We start from the raw sequence: 17,912 nt of genomic DNA, 5'->3' as shown, positions 1-17,912 counted from the left end.
CAATGTCTGGAGACATTTTCGGTCGTCACAACTTGGGGGAGGAGGGTAAGCTACTGGAATTGAGTAGGTAGAGGCCAGGAATGCTTCTAAACGTCCTGCAATGTGCAGAACAGCATCCAAAACAAAGAGCTACATAGCCCGAAATGTCAATAGCGCCAAGGTTGAAAAACCCTGCTATAAAGGCATATTAAGGTTACATCAAATCTAGGCAGGGGAGATCAGAGGTTTCCTAGAGGGAGTACCATGTGGGCTAAGACAGGTAAGGCTAGAGAAATATACAGGCAGTGGAGTGGAAGAGAATGTGCATGGCACGTACAAAGACTCAGAGGCTGGAGAGAAGATGGGATAATCAGCAGGGTTATCACCACTACCACTATTTATTGAGAAAATATTTTGTGCCTGCCTGGGTTTGTATAAGATAATCAATATACATTTTAAAATGCAGTCCTCATTCACAATCCTACGAGTCACATATTCCTCCGTTTTACAGATGAGGAAAAACTGGGGCACGGAGAAGTTAAAGTAACTTGTCCAAGGTCACACAGCCAGTGATTGGTGGGGCCAGAAGTTGAAGCTAGGTCTGGCTAACTCTAGTAAGCCCATGTTCACTCCCTAAACGCTCCTGCCTTTGACGACAGCTGAGTGTACTGGGGGACAGGGTGTGAGAGGAGGAAAGCAGCAGCAGCCTTGGAGGGCAAAAGGGAGCCACATTATGACAGACCACGGGCATGGGAAAGAATGTGGAGACTGTCTTGAAGGCAGTGAAAATTCACCAAAGGATTTTAAATCAGTCACATGATCAAATGTGTCTTTAAGAAAGTTCGCTTCTGGCTGCAGTGTAGGGAGTGGAACGAAGGAGGGAGGCAAGCTAGGAAGAAGTGTAGTAGATAAATCCAGAGATTACTCAGCTTCCATAAGAAAAGTGTTAATGAGGGAAAGAATTCAAGAAAACGTTAGAAACTCAGATCTGTACTTAGTGACTGGTTAAAAGTTACGGGTGAAGGACAGGGTGAAATCCAGTTTTCTGATCAGAGCATGTTAGTGGATAAAAGTGCCATCCAGTAAGAGAATACAGAAGGGGCAGCAGATTTGGGAGAGTGAATATGTGAGTTAAATTTGAGATTGTAAAATTTATATTTAAATGGGAAGAAAAGAAGACCAGCCTGGACACAACAGATAAAATGAGAGAAAAAGAATGCTGAAGAACTAGAGGCGAAAATGAAGACATGGAGCAGATGTAACTTTGACAGGGAGGAAAGAAGAGAAAAGGCCCTAGTCAGAGTGTGGTTTCAGAGTTTGAGATCTTAGGGGCACTTCAGTTCATGCGGGAGGTTGGCGTAGAAGTAGGGGATACAGTAGAGTTAAGGAAGCTGAAGAGTATTAGTGTTTTGTGTATCAATAACATGGAAATTCAAACATTTAAGGATGACAAAAGAGACAGAATGAAGGGGAAAAAGGTTAGATGTTAAAACTTTTAAAAAGGGGCCAGACACGGTGGCTCACGCCTGTAGTCCCAGCACTTTGGGAGGCCGAGGTGGGTGCATCACCTGAGCTCAGGAGTTCGAGACCAGCCTGGCCAACACGGTGAAACCTCGTCTCTACTAAAAACACAAAATTAGCCGGGCATGGTGGCGCATGCCTGTAGTCCCAGCGACTTGGGAGGCTGAGGTGGGAGAATCACTTGATCCCAGGAGACTAAGGTTATAGTGAGCTGAGAGGGCACCATTGCACTCCAGCCCGGGCTGGAATGAAACTCTGTCTCAAAAAAATGATAATAAAAATAAAACTAAAATAAAATAGAAAGGGTCAAAGAGCGCCTTCTCAATTGAGAAATTTTATTGATTAGGGAGAAGAGAGACAACCCTGATTTCAAAGAGGAGTGTGATACGGTTTGGATACCTGTCCTCTCCGAATGTCTCGTGTTGAAATGTGACTTCCAGTGTTGGAGGTGGGGCCTGGTGGGAGGTGTTTGGGTCATGGGGGTGGATCCATCATGAATGGCTTGGTGCCCTATTAGTTACCCTGAGGTCTGATGGTTAGAAAGAGCCTGGCCCCTCTCCTCTGCGCTCAGTCCTGCTCCCTTGTGAGGCTTGCTCCCCTCTGCCTGCTGTCAGAGTGAAAGCTTCCTGAGGCCTTACCAGAAGCATATGTTGGCACCATGCTTCGTATGCAGCCTGCACAACATGAGCCAAAATAAACCACTAACTTCTCTTTATAAATTACCCAGTTTCCACTCTTTCTTGGTAGCAATGCAAAACAGATTAACACAGAGTGGTAGCTCAATTTCAAAGAGGAACAGAACCTGAGAGCAAGTGTCCAAACAAAGCCCTGGAAATGGCAGTCGGGAGTGAAGTAACTGCGGTTTCCCCCGTCACGCCCACATGAGATGACTTGACTGACACAAGGGCATTCACGGAAGGTTTTGAAAGTCATGATATCGAGGGACAGTTAGAGCTGAGAACAAATGAAGAAACAGGAGAGTTTGAGGAAACAGTATGGTGGGGAGTTTGGTTATAACTGAACCTAAGTTTCAGAAGGCATGAGGGTCAAATGGGAAGAGTTATGGATGAACTGGATAAAGACAAATGGACATAGCAATGGCTGACAAGAGGCTTAATGCAGAATTGAATAGCCCTAATTTTGTTTTAACTTCTATTTCAGGTTCAGGGGTACATGTGAAGGTTTGTTATACAAATTATTTTCTCACCCAGGTATTAAGCCCAGTACCCAATAGTGATCTCTTCTGCTCCCCTCCCTCCCCCAACCCTATATCTTCAAGGAGATGCCACTGTCTCTGGTTTCCTACTTTGTGCTCGTAAGTTCTTATCATTTAGCTCCCACTTATCAGTAAGAATATGTAGTATTTGGCTTTCTGTCCCTGCATTAGTTTGCTAAGGATAATTGCTTCTGGCTCCATGCATGTTCCTGCAAAAGATCTGATCTCATTCTTTTTTTTTTTTTTTTTTTGAGGCGGAGTCTCGCTCTGTCGCCTGGACTGGAGTGCAGTGGCCGGATCTCAGCTCACTGCAAGCTCCGCCTCCTGGGTTTACGCCATTCTCCTGCCTCAGCCTCCCGAGTAGCTGGAACTATAGGCGCCCGCCACCTCGCCCGGCTAGTTTTTGTATTTTTAGTAGAGACGGGGTTTCACCGTGATAGCCATCGTGGGTTTCATCGTGATCCGCCCGTCTCGGGGTTTCATCGTGATCCGCCCGTCTCGGCCTCCCAGAGTGCTGGGATTACAGGCTTGAGCCACCGCGCCCGGCCCTGATCTCATTCTTTTTATGGCTACATACTATTCCATGGTGTCTATGTTCCATATTTTCTTTATACAATCTGTCAGTGATGAACATTTAGATTGATTCCATCCATTTAGGATTGATTCCGTCAATTTAGGTTGATTTCATCAATTCCATCGTTTACGTTTGCTATTGTGAAGGGTGCTGCAATCAACATTCACATGCATGTGTCTTTGTGGCAGAATGATTTCTATTCCTCTGGGCGTATACTCAGTAATGTAGCCCTAATATTTTAATAAAACACTGAGATTAGTATATGGTTTAGACCAGTGCTATCCAACAAAACTTTTCATGATAATGAAAATGCTCTATATCTGCACTGTCCAATATTCGCTACATGTGGCCATTAAGAACCTGAATTGTATGCTAGTGTGTCTAGGGAAAATACATGCAACTTTAACGGATTACGGTGTGGCCCCCAAATACAGTAATGAATCAACAGTAACCTCCTGTTCTTCAAAGTGCCTATAACACCATCTGATCACTAAGTATAAACTGTTATTCTCCTTAGGTATGTTTGAGTTACCTTACAGTAAGTCCAGACTCAAAGATGCTACTAAGACCAGGCGTGGTGGCTCATGCCTGTAATCTCAGCACTTTGGGAGGACGAGGTGGGCAGATCACCCGAGGTCATGAGTTCGAGACCAGCCTGACTAACACAGTGAAACTCCATCTCGGCTAAAAATACAAAAATTAGCTGGGCATGATGGCCCGTGCCTGTAATCCCAGTTACGTGGGAGGCTGAGGCAGGAGAATCACTTGAACCCAGAAGGCAGAGGTTGCTGTGAACCAAAATCATGCTATTGCACTCCAGCCTGGGTGACAAGGCAAGACTCCATCTCAAAAAAGAAAGAAAGAAAGAAAGAAAGAAATGCTACTAAATATGTATATATTATTATCTTTGGTATATTTGGATTTTCTCAAAACTTCCCAATTATTGAGGAAAAACATTTGTCTTTAATCATATATGAACATAAACAAACTAATGCCTGGATGTTAAGATTTTTGCAGCATTGTAAATTATCAGCAAATAAAAAGATTAAGCATATAGGTCTCTCAAAGTATTATACTGTACTACATTCTCTGAACAGTGATACAACAGTATTTGCAGAGGAATAAGAATTCTCCAAATAGCAAATTTGTTTAATTCAGAAAAGTCAACATTAACAGACTGATAATTCACTTTGTGTGTTTGAAAAACAGAGTTTAGTTACAGAAGAACAACCAAATAAATACTCAGAAGAAAAAAGAAAAAAAAAGACACTTTTATTTGCATCTGATTAGACTTGCCTTGGTTTTTTCAAAATTGGCTTCCTCAGATACTTGCAAAACTTGTTTCACCTGTTCATAAGCACATGCTTCTCTTTGCTGCGTATCTGCCAAGCTGCTCCTTACGGAAACTAGTGCAGACATCAAGTCATCTCTTTCTCTGTCAGCACAAAAAGAACATTCAAAACAAGAAATGATCAAATGATCTTGTCTTCATAAGTCAGGGAGGAAAAAGCATTAATATGCATTAGAAGAGCCAGAGTAGGCTGGCTGAGCACATATTAAATAAAGCACACCCCAGAGAAAGACCCTCTGTCCTCACTTGGCGAGCGGCAGGCAGAGCCGCCAGAAAGGCTAAGCCTTCGTGGCAGGACTGCATCTGTGTGGGACAATCATCTATTGTGGAGACAGCTGCTGGCGAAAGCCCAGAAAAGAGCAAATTAGTTTTTTAAAAGTTGGGGGGAGGCTCCCTTAAATTTGTACGTTTTACTGGTTTCAAAAGGTTTGGCCATTATAAGACATAGAATGCTGTTTGTGGTCTAATGTCTTTCATGTTTGTTTTTTTTTTTAATTATTATTATACTTTAAGTTCTAGGGTACATGTGCATAACGTGCAGGTTTGTTACATATGTATACTTGTGCCATGTTGGTGTGCTGCACCCATCAACTCGTCAGCACCCATCAACTCGTCATTTACATCAGGTATAACTCCCAACGCAATCCGTTCCCCCTCCCCCTCCCCATAATAGGCCCCGATGTGTGATGTTCCCCTTCCCAAGTCCACGTGATCTCATTGTTCAGTTCCCATCTATGAGTGAGAACATGCAGTGTTTGGTTTTCTGTTCTTGCGATAGTTTGCTGAGAATGATGGTTTCCAGCTGCATCCATGTCCCTACAAAGGACGCAAACTCATCCTTTTTTATGGCTGCATAGTATTCCATGGTGTATATGTACCACATTTTCTTAATCCAGTCTGTCACTGATGGACATTTGGGTTGATTCCAAGTCTTTGCTATGGTGAACAGGGAGTCTTTATAGCATTCTTGCCGTTTTAATGAAAAACCAAGTAAAGTAAATACCTCTCTTCCAATATTTGGTGGTTTACAATTTGCTTCTGTTTAATGCTAAATATGTGTGACAGAATTCATCAGAATGAATAAATGTTGACCTGGAAAAAAAAAAAAGAAAGAAAGAAAACTTCCAGGGAGATAATTCACCCTAACTTCCTGATAGTGGTGACTTCTCAGGAGAAAAAAAAGAGGTAATCAATGGGATAGACTAGAGTTTTGTTGTGGGTGCTCTCCTCCGCACTGCAGGTCATTTCACAACGTTTCTGACTTCACCCTTTGGTTAATAGTAGTGCCCTTCTCCCCAGCTGTGACAAGCAAAACTGTTTTCAGAAATTTTCCAGTGTCTCTGCAGCAGGGGAGAAAAATTGCTTCTAGTAGAGAACCACTAGAATAGACTGTCTTTAGTATCAGTTCTCAAAAGGAAACAGGAGTGGTGGAGGGTATCAGAAGAGAGATATGAAATAAAATTATAAAATGTATTGCAGCACTATTCACAATAGCAAAGACTGGAACCAACCAAATGCCCATCAATGAGAGACTAGATAAAGAAAATGTGGCATAGATACATGATGGAATACTATGCAGCCATAAAAAAGAATGAGTTCATGTCCTTTGCAGGGCATGGATGAAGCTGGAAACCATCACTCTCAGCAAACTAACACAGGAATAGAAAACCAAACACCACATGTTCTCATTCATAAGTGGGAGTTGAACAATGAGAACACATGGATATAGGGAGGGGAACATCACACACCAGGGTCTATTGGGGGGTGGGGGCTGGGGGAAGGATAGCATTAGGAGAAATACCTAATGTAGATGATGGGTTGATGGGTGCAGCAAACCACCATGGCATGTGTTTACCTATGTAATAAACCCGCACAGTCTGCACAGGTATCCCAGAACTTAAAGTATAATAAAAAATAAAATTATATTAAAAAAAAAAAGTGGGGGGGAGGTGCTGAAAAGGAAAAATGCAGCAAAGTAGGAAAGGTAGGAATTGTAAATCAAAGTAGCAGTCAACATTTTAAGAAAGGACTGAGGCTTTGACCATGCAGCAGATTCTCCTCTCATTTACTTGAACAAATAAATGTCCCTTCCTTTTTATCTTTCTCCACAATCTTCTTTTTTGCACTTCTCTTTCAATTACATTCTTTCAGTTACTTATGAACACTTGTTGTTCAATGATTAGTACTGCTAACTCCTCAAATCTCCTGGTTACGCATATACTATTTACAATTTAACACAATCTTATCCCACTGGGTTTGATCATTGCCAAGACCCACCCCTCTTCAGCAATTCTCAGAAGTACTCCATCCTAAGCTGTTTATTGAGGGTAGAAGTGAACCAAATGCCAAAATGCTCTGGCATGTAAAATAGCAAGGATACAATCTCATAGATTAAATAAGTCTTATATAAAATATTCTAGGATATTTGCAATTTATCGACTGAATAAAAATATCCAGTACACCAAAGAGAAAGTGAGGCAGGAAACTTTCAAGACACAAAAAGCAAAAAATGTATGTTGCACTGTTACATATGGTATTCCCCATTTTGTTAAAGAGTTGAAGACTAAACCACGGTTTCAAAATCAGTTGAAATAAATGCTTGCAGTTTCCTTTTCATTGCCAAGTTCTTAAACTGTGAGAGAAGAGCCAACTATGATTTTTTTTTTAAATTAGCAAGTTTTAAAGAGTCATAGTTTAGAGGATTATAAACTCTGCTTGAATCACTTTCAGGATAAACCAATGATTCAATTTAAAACATCTCTTAAAGGTAAAATAAACTATTTGTGGTATTTATAAAGCAGCTACATTTGAAGAAACATGTAACACTGAACAAAGTTATAATTATTAGCAGTTTCATAAAAGTCTTTTTTATTTAAAAAAGAATACATTGCTACAAATATAAAATTCATGGAAGCAGAGTGATCTTCACTTTAGAATTTCCTGATTTGCTTTTAAATTGATAAAAGTAATTTTTCTTCCAAGGAAATGAAAAAAGAAGTAAATTGTTTTAATTGAATAGAATCAAACACAATTACTATGTAAAAAAGTGGAAGAATCAAGGCAAGATTAAATTATCCTAGTTAAGTAAAAAAATAAACACCAGCAAAATTGAGTATGTATCTATTTACATTTCCATAAAAGTTCTATAACATAAAAGGGGTCTAGCTTCATCAAGGATATGCAATCCAGTTAGGACCTATGATTCTAGAAGAAAAGAAAAATTCACTCTGTAAAGACAGCAAGTCAATATAGGCATCTTATAGTCACCTTTCTTAAATCACTAAGACTTAATGAAGAGCAAAAGTAACTATTCAATGAGATTCTTATCTGTTTCTGATACCATGCAATCACCAAAGCCAAAGTTCCAAAGAAAAAGAATGAACAAAAAAGGCCGAGCGCGGTGGCTCACGCCTGTAATCCCAGCACTTTGGGAGGCCGAGGTGGGCAGATCAATTGAGGGCAGGAGTTCCAGACCAGCCTGACCAACATGCAGGAATTCCGTCTATATTAAAAACACAAAAATTAGCTGGGTGTGGTAGTGCACACCTGTAGCCCCAGCTACTTGGGAGGCTGAGGCACAAGCATTGCTTGAACCTGGGAGGTGGAAGTTGCAGTGAGCTGAGCTCATGCCATCGCACTCTAGCCTAGGTGACAGAGCGAGACTCCATTTCAAAAAAAAAGGAATGGTCAAAAAAACTCCGTGTTTATAAGTATGCAAACAGACAGATCCACAACAGGATAAAAATCTAACAAACTTGTTGCTTATGGGAAACTTACGTCTAATAGACTTTATCTCTTTTCAGAACATGCTCTTGTCAGGAGTAGTGTTTGTCACACAGTAGATGCTCAACAGAAGCAGCAATAAGAAAACAAATAAATGAATAAAGAGTCTGCTATAGGATGGTGTCAAAAGACGTGAAGTAAAGCTCCCTCTCAGTTCTAATATTTCATGATCTAAATTGAAAACATTACCTATTTTCAATTAGAAACTAGAGTTCAGTTGCTCTGGTTCAAAAGTGTTTCAGAATATTAACTCACCAAATTTAGACTATGGAACCACAGAACATTATCAAAGATAAAACTCCAATATACAGATAGCTTGTTAAGCCCATCATTCGACAGTGAGACCACGAAACGATTACACTCAAACTCCGTGTAACCGCTGGGCTGACACACTCCACCTTTCTGTAAGGCAAATGCAACGCATGCTTCAAGGTAGCTTTGAGCCCACCTGGGAAGCTTGCAGGTAGGTAGTCATTTTGGCAATTTAGGATTGTCTAATCATCCACCCAGGTGTTACTAAATCTTGGTTTTGGTTTGGCTTGGTTTTGACTCAGCCAGTCCACATACCAAATAGCAGTAAGCAACCCCACAAATAATTTTTTTGAAAGAGCCCTGGGCTGGCAGTCCCTCTCCTCAACACAAGGCCTTGCTTCCTGCTACATTCCTGTGTCCATCTGGCTTCATCTTGTCTGAGCCTTCCCTTTTTAGCCCCACACTTATCCCCTGGGTCTGACAGTGCTAATTATACAATCTGCCTTTCAGAAACTGCCGATTCCAGCCACCCAGGGTAACTGCCCAGTTACCTACAGTCCTGCTCCAGATCCCGCAGTCCACACCTGAATGAGGTTCCCACAGTGGGAAGCTGTACAGATACACGCGGCATATCAATGTGAAAGGGAAAGGGCAGTTCTCCAAATTACCATCTTCCATAGCAAATGTTCTGTGAGTGCTTGTGCTTGGAAACACCTTGTGGATGCGTCGATCAATGTAATTAAGGAGCTTCTTGAAGCAAAGCCAGCAACACCATGTTAACCCTGCAACATTCCATGATCCAGATGAAAGAGCAGCTGAGGCAGAAAGATGATGTAAAGATCCCGAGTGTTCTGGGGTGAAAAGCGTGCACTTACATGCACTAATGACCACGTAATATTTAAGAACCTTAGCGCAGCAATCGGGGCCAAAAGGACTGAGAAAGTCCCTTAACAATCTCAGCCAAGTGTTTAAGCAAAAGAGTTGGTCTAATGTATATGCATGAGTTTCATCTTGAAAAGTGGAGTGGCTAACAAATGTCTTATAATTTCTAAATTACTCCAGTTATTATTAATTGTAAGCATTAGTAGGCATCACTAGTAAGTGTTACTATACCGTTTTTAAAAAGAAAGTCTGGAAGGCTGACTACAACATTTCTTTGTTCCTCAATTCTGGGAAGTTCCTGCTGTAGTCTTTTAAAGCCAACTATGCAGAGCACGGCCAATGATCCACTCCAAAATCACAAGCTGGACTAAAGCCCTAGAAAAGTATCCTTGGAATCATTTCTCTTTTTTGAAAAGTACAGTGAAACTTCTCCAAGGTACTATGAGCTACCGAAAAGAATTTAAGCAGGTCCACCTTCATTACCATGTGAAGGTATTTGGATCATTAAGCAAGAAAAAGAGGTTACTGTTACTCTTATCTCCCTTATGGCATAAAGAGGCCAAGTGAAAGGCGAAAGGTCAGAAACAATATGAAGACTTCAAGTCAACGTAAAAAATATATCCAACGTCATCAACAGTTGTTAAGCATATTCTCCAAAAAGTCCTTGAGTCCTAAGAAACCAGAAACCACCAGAAACATATGGGTGGCCTGGTCTCCAAGTCATGCCTGATCTCCTCCCTGTCAACTGTACCAGCCATTCTTTTTTTTTTTTTGGAGACAGGGTCTTTCTCTGTTGCCCAGGCTGGAGTGCAATAGCACCATCTTGGCTTACTGCAACCTCCGCCTCCTGGGTTCAAGCAATTCTCCTGCCTCAGCCTCCCAGATAACTGGGATTACAGGTGTGCACCACCATGTCCAGCTATTTTTGCATTTTTAGTGGAGATGGGGTTTCACTATGTTGGCCAGGCTGGTCTCGAACTCCTGACCTCAAGTGATCCACCTGCCTCAGCCTCCCAAAGTGCTGGGATTACAGGTGTGAGCCACCATGCCTGGCCATCAAACCATTCTTGTGTCAAGAATATATATTCAAAATAGTAAATGCTAAAGGATGCAACAAAGGAGCTGAAAGCTGCTGTCACAATACCACATTTACAAGGAAACTTTCGATTTATCATATTTAAGGTATCATTTTTAAACATTCCATGTTAAAGTCATTCAGGTAATATGGTAACAGCTTATGGAGGGGTCAGGCTTCTAACTATACATAAAACTAGAAATCCAAACCTAAAAGGTGCTGGACACTCTTCAAAGTTAGCATAGGACTCAATATTCAGCACTCTCCATTAGTAAGTTTAAAGAAACTGAACATCAGCTTAGGCCAAGAGAATGATACAGAAAAAGAATTCATTGACAATAAAAGCAGAAACCATTCAGTGTTAATAGGTTTAATATCCTTTCTGATATTAATGCAGAACATGAGACAATGATATTCTGCTGACAAGGCAGAAAATTGAACTAAGTAGATTGACATTTACTTCAAGAGGCTAAGAGCTCAAATTTAGGATAGAGACAAAGGAATACATAACTGATGAAGAATCTTAATTTCTGAATGACTGCCAGGCTTAGAAGTAACCGAAACATTACAGCTTCCTTTAAAAATATTTTTTCATAATCTAGAAGGATAATATAAAAGGCAACACAATAACCTGTTATTTGTTGGTTACTTTTTTTTTTTTTTAATTTCTAAATTTTTTGTAGAGACAAGGTTTCACTATGTTGCCCAGACTTGTCTCCAACTCTTGGCTTCAAGTGATCCTCCTGCATCAGGCTACCAAAGTGCTGGGATTACAGGCATGAACCACTGTGCCTGGCTTATTAGTTTTGCTAGACTACCTAGTTTTAAGCTCTGGCTCTTTTTATGTGCAACTTTTAATATGCTTTCTTCTTTCTAAAATTAATTTTTAAACTATATTCTCCTTGCAAAATTAGTTACCAATATTGTTAAAGGCCTATTTGACACCCTTTCAACTTCGTTGCCTTCGTCCACCTCTCTAGTGGTAATCTCTATTAAATATTTGGTGCTTACTCTTTCAAATATTTTTCTGTGCATATCTATGAACTTTGAAGGGGAAAAATGTAGTATAGTTGTATATGGACTTAAAAAATACAAAAGGTTTCATACTGGATGTACCTTTAGCCATTTTGTTTTGTTTTCCTGCAACAATGTATTTTGGAGATGGTCCAACATTAATACACATAGAACTACTTCCGTTTTTCATACTATGCACAAAATGTCATAGTTTATCTAAACCATGTTTAGTTACTCTCCTTTGAATGATATTTAAGTTGTTCATATAATTATAAACAATACTGCAAAAAGCATTCCCTATACATACCCCATTATGCATGTACATGAGTTTTTTTTCTTGAGGGTAGATTTTGAAAAGTGAAATGCACAATTTGAATATTAATGGACAGTACTAATTTACTTCCAAAGTATTTCCACCAATTTATGAACTCACCAGCAGAGTATCAAAATACTTGCTTACTCATGACCTCACCAACTCTTGAAATGATCAATCTAGTTCTATTTTGTCAGTCTGATGGATTGGTTTTTTATTTTTTTATTGTATTTCCTCAAATACTAATAGAATAAATACATTATCATCTGCTGACATCTTCCTCTTTTATTGCTCACTGATTTCTACTGTTTACCCACTCTGCAGCTAGGCAGCTTGTCCTTTCTGTTCATTTCAAAGGAAATGTATTCTATCGGTCTTTTGTCATGTATAGTGCAAATATTTTTTTCTCAGCCTTTTAACTGAATATGTAATGTTTTATTGTAAGGGAATTTATTTTTTAATAGAAACAAATGTATCTTTTTTCCCTTATGACTTCCACTTTTCATGTCATCCTTAGTACTATAACCCACAACTATAAGATTTTTTTTATATTTATTTCTTTTTTCTTTTTTTTTTTTTTATTTGGTAGAGTTCGTTCATTTTTTTTTTTTATTATACTTTAAGTTCTAGGGTACATGTGCATAACGTGCAGGTTTGTTACATATGTATACTTGTGCCATGTTGGTGTGCTGCACCCATCAACTCGTCAGCACCCATCAATTCATCATTTATATCAGGTATAACTCCCCAATGCAATCCCTCCCCCCTCCCCTCCTCCCCATGATAAGCCCCAGTGTGTGATGTTCTAACGCTTTTATAGTCTGAATTATATCTGAACCTTGAAAACTACCATGAATTTATTTTTGTAAGGTACAGTTCTGTTCTTGTTTTTCAAATATAAACAGGCAAATTTTTAACTTCTCTGAACCCCAATTTCCCTACCTTTAAAATGAGGGTAATAATATCTACCTCATGAATGCTTTAAGATTTTTAAAACTTATGTTCTTAAATTGCCTAGCACAGTCCTTGACATATAATAAATGTTTACTACATTTGTTAGTTGTATCTGAAAAATAGTTAATACATATTTAATAGTTATATTGAGCATATATGAATAAATTAACAACATATTTAATACTTAAAATACTTAACAAAAACAGAACCAAGCAGTATAGATCATAAAAACTACCAGTCAGGTCAGGCGTGGTGGCTCACACCTGTAATTCCAGCACTTTGGGAGGCCGAGGCAGACGAATCACAAGGTCAAGAGATTGAGACCATCCTGGCCAACATAGTGAAACCCTGTCTTTACTAAAAATACAAAAATCAGCCAGGCATGGTGGTGGGTGCCTATAGTCCCAGCTACTTGGGAGGCTGAGGCAGGAAAATCACTTGAACCCAAGAAACAGAGGTTGCAGAGAGCCGAGATTGCACCACTGTACTCCAGCCTGGCAACAGAGAGAGACTCTGTCTCAAAAAAACAAAAACCAAATGAACAAACAAACAAACAAACAAAAAAGCTACCAGTCAGTCCACACTGGAAATTCTGTTCATATAACAATCAGTAGGTTAGGTCAGGTGTGGTGGCTTATGCCTATAATCCCAATACTTCAGGAAACTGAGGTGGGAGGATCACTTGAAGCCAGGAGTTCAAGAACAGCCTGGGCAACATAGTGAGACTCCATCTCTACCAAAAAAAAAAAAAAATTTAATTAGCTGGGTGTGGCGGCACATGTCTGCAGTTACTCAGGAGGCCAAGGCAGGAGGATCACTTGAGCACAGAAGTTCAAAGTTGCAGTGAGCTACGATCGTGCCATTATATTCCAGCCATGGCAACGGAGTGAGACCCCAACTCAAAAACAACAGCAACCCGCCCCCAACCCCACGGGTTAGCCATGTGTGGAAACCACAGCTACAAGACATATTGATCATTCTTGGGAGTATGGAAGGTACAGAATGGTTTTAATATTTACTGAGCACTTACTATATGTCAGGAAGTGTTTTAAGCACTACATAGGTTTTCTCTAGTGACCCCTCAAGGTAACTCTATGAGTTAGGTACTTACGTCACCATTTTAAAAATGAGAAAATTGAGGCACAAAAAGGCTAAGTAACTTTTGCAAGGTTCCATAGTGAGTTGGCATTAGAACCAGAACATGAACCCAAGCAGTCAGTTTCAAAAGCAGTACTTCTGGTCACAGGCTAACTTGCCTTAGTAAAAACCCAAAAAGATCTTAAATCTCAAGAAGCAGGTATTATTCCTCCAAACAACAGAAGACTCCAGGCTCAGAGAAGAAAAGTAATTTGTTGAAAGTCAGGACATGGAGCAAAATCGGTCTGACCTTAATGACCACAGTCATGCCACCCCTCCACAGCAGTTCGAGCAGGAGGATCTCTGACTGTGGAGTAGTCAATGCCAAAATGCCTTGTCACATGAACAGCGAACATTTACTGGGTGCCTACTGCCAGCCAGACACTCTGCTAGGAACAAAGGCTATGGAAATAAACAAAACACAATTTGCTGCCTCCAGGTGTACACAATATATTATAAAATCACAGAAGAAAGAAACCTAAGTCAGTTGAGGACAAAATGGGGCAGGGCTGGTGAGAGACTTCTTCTAAAAGGAAGTGATCTGGGGTTATTGAAGTGAGCAGAGCAGACAGAGAGAGGCGACATTGAGCACATAAAAAAGTAGGGGGCATAGAAGAACATACACTATAAACTGCCACTGGGTTCCATATTACATAATAATTCTCAATTTCCACTGAATACAATTTTCACAGGAAAAGGCACCCTCTGGAATAGTGAAAACAGAACAAAACAGATGTACACAGAGAATTGCTTCACTCAGCTTAGATGGAAACTTCGACAACACAAAAGGTCATCTGTAACTTGTTCTCAGTTAACCCTGAAATAGCAATAGTGGGACACAGTGGGTCCTCATAATATTCCTTCCAACAGACACACGATAAAGACATGGTAATAACTCATTCTACCTGAAGTACAGCAGAAAAATTCAAGATATGGCAAAACCAAAGGAATTTCTATTACACTCACTTTTGTTAAGAATAGTATTCGATTTGTAATTATAGATTCACGGAACTGGACAGAATCGTAAAGACTGTCTAGTTCAATTCTCTCACTTGAAGATGGACTGAAACCAAGAGATACGATTATCTGTTCAAAGTGACAGGGTTTCTGTTCAAAGCGACATGGTGACAAGGCAGAACCTACCCATTTGTCTTCAAGGAAGCTACAATGAAGGAAACTTTTAAAATCCATTGGATTTGAAGATTAACAATAATCACATGTGACCTAGCATAGGGCTAAAATAACACAATGCTCCTTTAAAGGCAGAATTTTCCATATTGCCAAAGACTCTGTGTAGAAGCATACTTACTTAATCAGTCTTTCTATGGTCTGCATATGAACGTTACTATGGGTCTGGGAAAGAACCGCTTCGTGCTGAGCACATTTCAAACAAAGACCAGCAACCCGGTTAGAAGTAGTAGCAGCCAGAAGAAACTCTTTATGCTTTAGTTGCTCTTTAAGATCTTCACAAGTTTTCTGATATTCAGCTAAGTCTTTCCTAAAAAGAGGGGGAAAAAATTCAAGAAAATGGCCAGGTAAAATTACATGACTTTAAAATGAATCATCATAATGTTAACTATTACTATCATTTATGGGCATTCACCTGATGCTTTCGTTTACATCCAATACCTTATTAATTTTTACCATGACCCTGAAACTTTTGGTGTGGTGATCGTAATTGACACGTTGAATATGATGAGACTTGAATATATTAAATAATTAGCTTAGGTTCTTACAAGATTTTAATATTAGATTAGAGTATGCCTGATACTGGCTCTCTTGTTCCAAGATCCAACCTCCATTAATGCTATACTAACCACAAAACAAAAATAAAACTCCAAATATAAATCCCAAATAGCTTTTCTTAAAAAAGAGGTGGGGTAATATAAGACAACATACTTGAGGTGACGAAAATAACCTATTTCAAGCATTAACCTCTTAAAATTTTTAGAGTACCTTAAAAGTTCATGTAAAAAAACATGGATTTTTATCCTTGACTAGTTTATTACTGCCCATTTTTCTTCGGGAGGAAAACATTAGATAGATAATTATCTAACAACAAACTTCTACAAAGATCTGTTTCAAAAGAAAGTAAGTTACAGAAGGAAGTTACATAGAACTTGCCAGTCATAAGATTTCAGGAGTAGTAGCTATTAGCTGGAAACATAGGCTGCTAAAGAAAGGGCTGGGGAATGGCGGGGGTGGGGGGAGGTGCGAGTGTGGGTGTGGGTGCAGTTTTTGTTTGTTTTTACTTTATCAGCTCACCTCTGGATGAGGTTTTCTTCAAGGTGACTTTTTAAGGATTAAATGACTGGTACATGGGTTGTATTTTCCTACCTTATCCCAGTAAAGTTGTGCTAAAGTCAACTTGGCGACTGAGCTTCCTTGCCTAGATGGCTCTTTTGTACCATTGTTGTTGTTGTTTTTATTATTTTTATTAAAAAAAAAAAAAAAACTTTCGAGCTGAAAAATGAGACTACTGAAGGCAAGAACTTTATCTCCATCTCTGTCTACTCCCTACTGTCATTGTCAGAGTCTCCATGCTCAGGGGCTATGGCCATCTTAACTGGCTCCCTGTCACAGGGAAGAAGTCAACAGCCTGGCTGTCAGACAATTGTTGAGATTTTGGGGGCTTTCAAGCAACCGAGGAGAGGCAGAAAAGACCCACAGGCAATCTAAGGGTTAAAAAAAAAAAAGCTAATCTAATGGCATTCCAAAGTTGAGGGGAGAAAAGGAGCCGCTTCTACCCTATCCCCAAAATAATAACACCAACATGGTAAGTTTTCTTTTTCAATACCATGTAGAGAATGTCTCACTTTCAAAGGCTTTATAAAAAGAACTTGGGAAGCACATTCCAAAGTCAAAGGGTCCCCATTACTAATTTCAGTCAGGTCCAAACTCAAAACACTCAAGTAGATTTGGTTCCTGGCAATGGCAAAAGAGAAAGTTGAAAAGAAGACTGATTTTATTTAAGAAAATGCCTCTTTAAAGAATCTTAAATTATAGTAAAAGAAAATGAAGAAACAGAAGGATTCAGAGAACAAAGTCTAGTTCATTACAAGTTGGTATTTTAATGTAATTAAAGATGAAATATCTGGATTCTGAATGAGACAAAATCAGTCACATTCCCCTAAGTACAATGCTCTAGAAACACATCACTTTAAAAACTGAAGAATCAAGTCATAAAAAAAAATCAAAATAAAGTAGGACAAAAAGCAAGAAAGCAAAAATTAGAGTATTTTTTAAATGTTATGTTTCTTTGTAAAAACAAAAAGTCAAAATCTCTAGAGAAATCCTAAAACTAATCAGGGTAATCTATGAAAAACATAAGAACATTTAAAAAATAAACAAGCATGTTCAATGAAAGCTATGAGTTCTGGCTTTTTTTTTTTCTTTTTTTTTTTAGATGGAGTCTCCCTCTGTTACCCAGGCTGGAGTGCAGTGGCGTGGTCTTGGCTGACTGCAACCTCTACCTCCTGGGTTCATGTGATCCTGCCTCAGCCTGCTGAGTAGCTGGGACTACAGGTGTGTGCTAATTTTTATATTTTTAGTAGAGACAGGGTTTCACCATATCGGCCAGGCTGGTCTCGAACTCTTGACCTCAAATGATCCACCCGCCTTGGCTTCCAAAGTGCTGGGATTACATGCATGAGCCACTGCAACCGGCTGAGTTCTGGCTCTTGGTTTTACTCTAGTTATGTCTCTAGATAGGATATGGCCTGGAAGATTTTAAAATTTATTTCAAATTGGACTTATTAAATAAAATGATAAATAGTATTTGAAAGTTTATTTGATTTAAAAATACTTCATTACCACTATTTAAAAATAATCTTTAACAACAAAAACATTAATTCCTGCTGT

General features: G+C 39.4%; 1 protein-coding gene across 1 annotated transcript in view; it reads right to left on the bottom strand.

The window, feature by feature from the left end:
- SDCCAG8 (serologically defined colon cancer antigen 8) overlaps positions 1-17,912 on the bottom strand; it is a 249,008-nt gene that overhangs the window by 183,921 nt on the left and 47,175 nt on the right. The window contains exons 8-9 of the mRNA XM_011955705.1: positions 15,361-15,549; positions 4,587-4,725 (exon numbers count right to left, since the gene is read on the bottom strand). Coding sequence (XP_011811095.1) covers positions 4,587-4,725; positions 15,361-15,549 — 328 coding nt within the window. The remainder of the gene's footprint in view (positions 1-4,586; positions 4,726-15,360; positions 15,550-17,912) is intronic.

Source organism: Colobus angolensis, unplaced genomic scaffold, assembly GCF_000951035.1.
Source record: "Colobus angolensis palliatus isolate OR3802 unplaced genomic scaffold, Cang.pa_1.0 Scaffold40, whole genome shotgun sequence".
Lineage (NCBI taxonomy): Eukaryota > Metazoa > Chordata > Mammalia > Primates > Cercopithecidae > Colobus > Colobus angolensis.
Note: the sequence above shows the minus strand (reverse complement) of the source record. Positions and strands in the feature narration are given on the sequence as shown.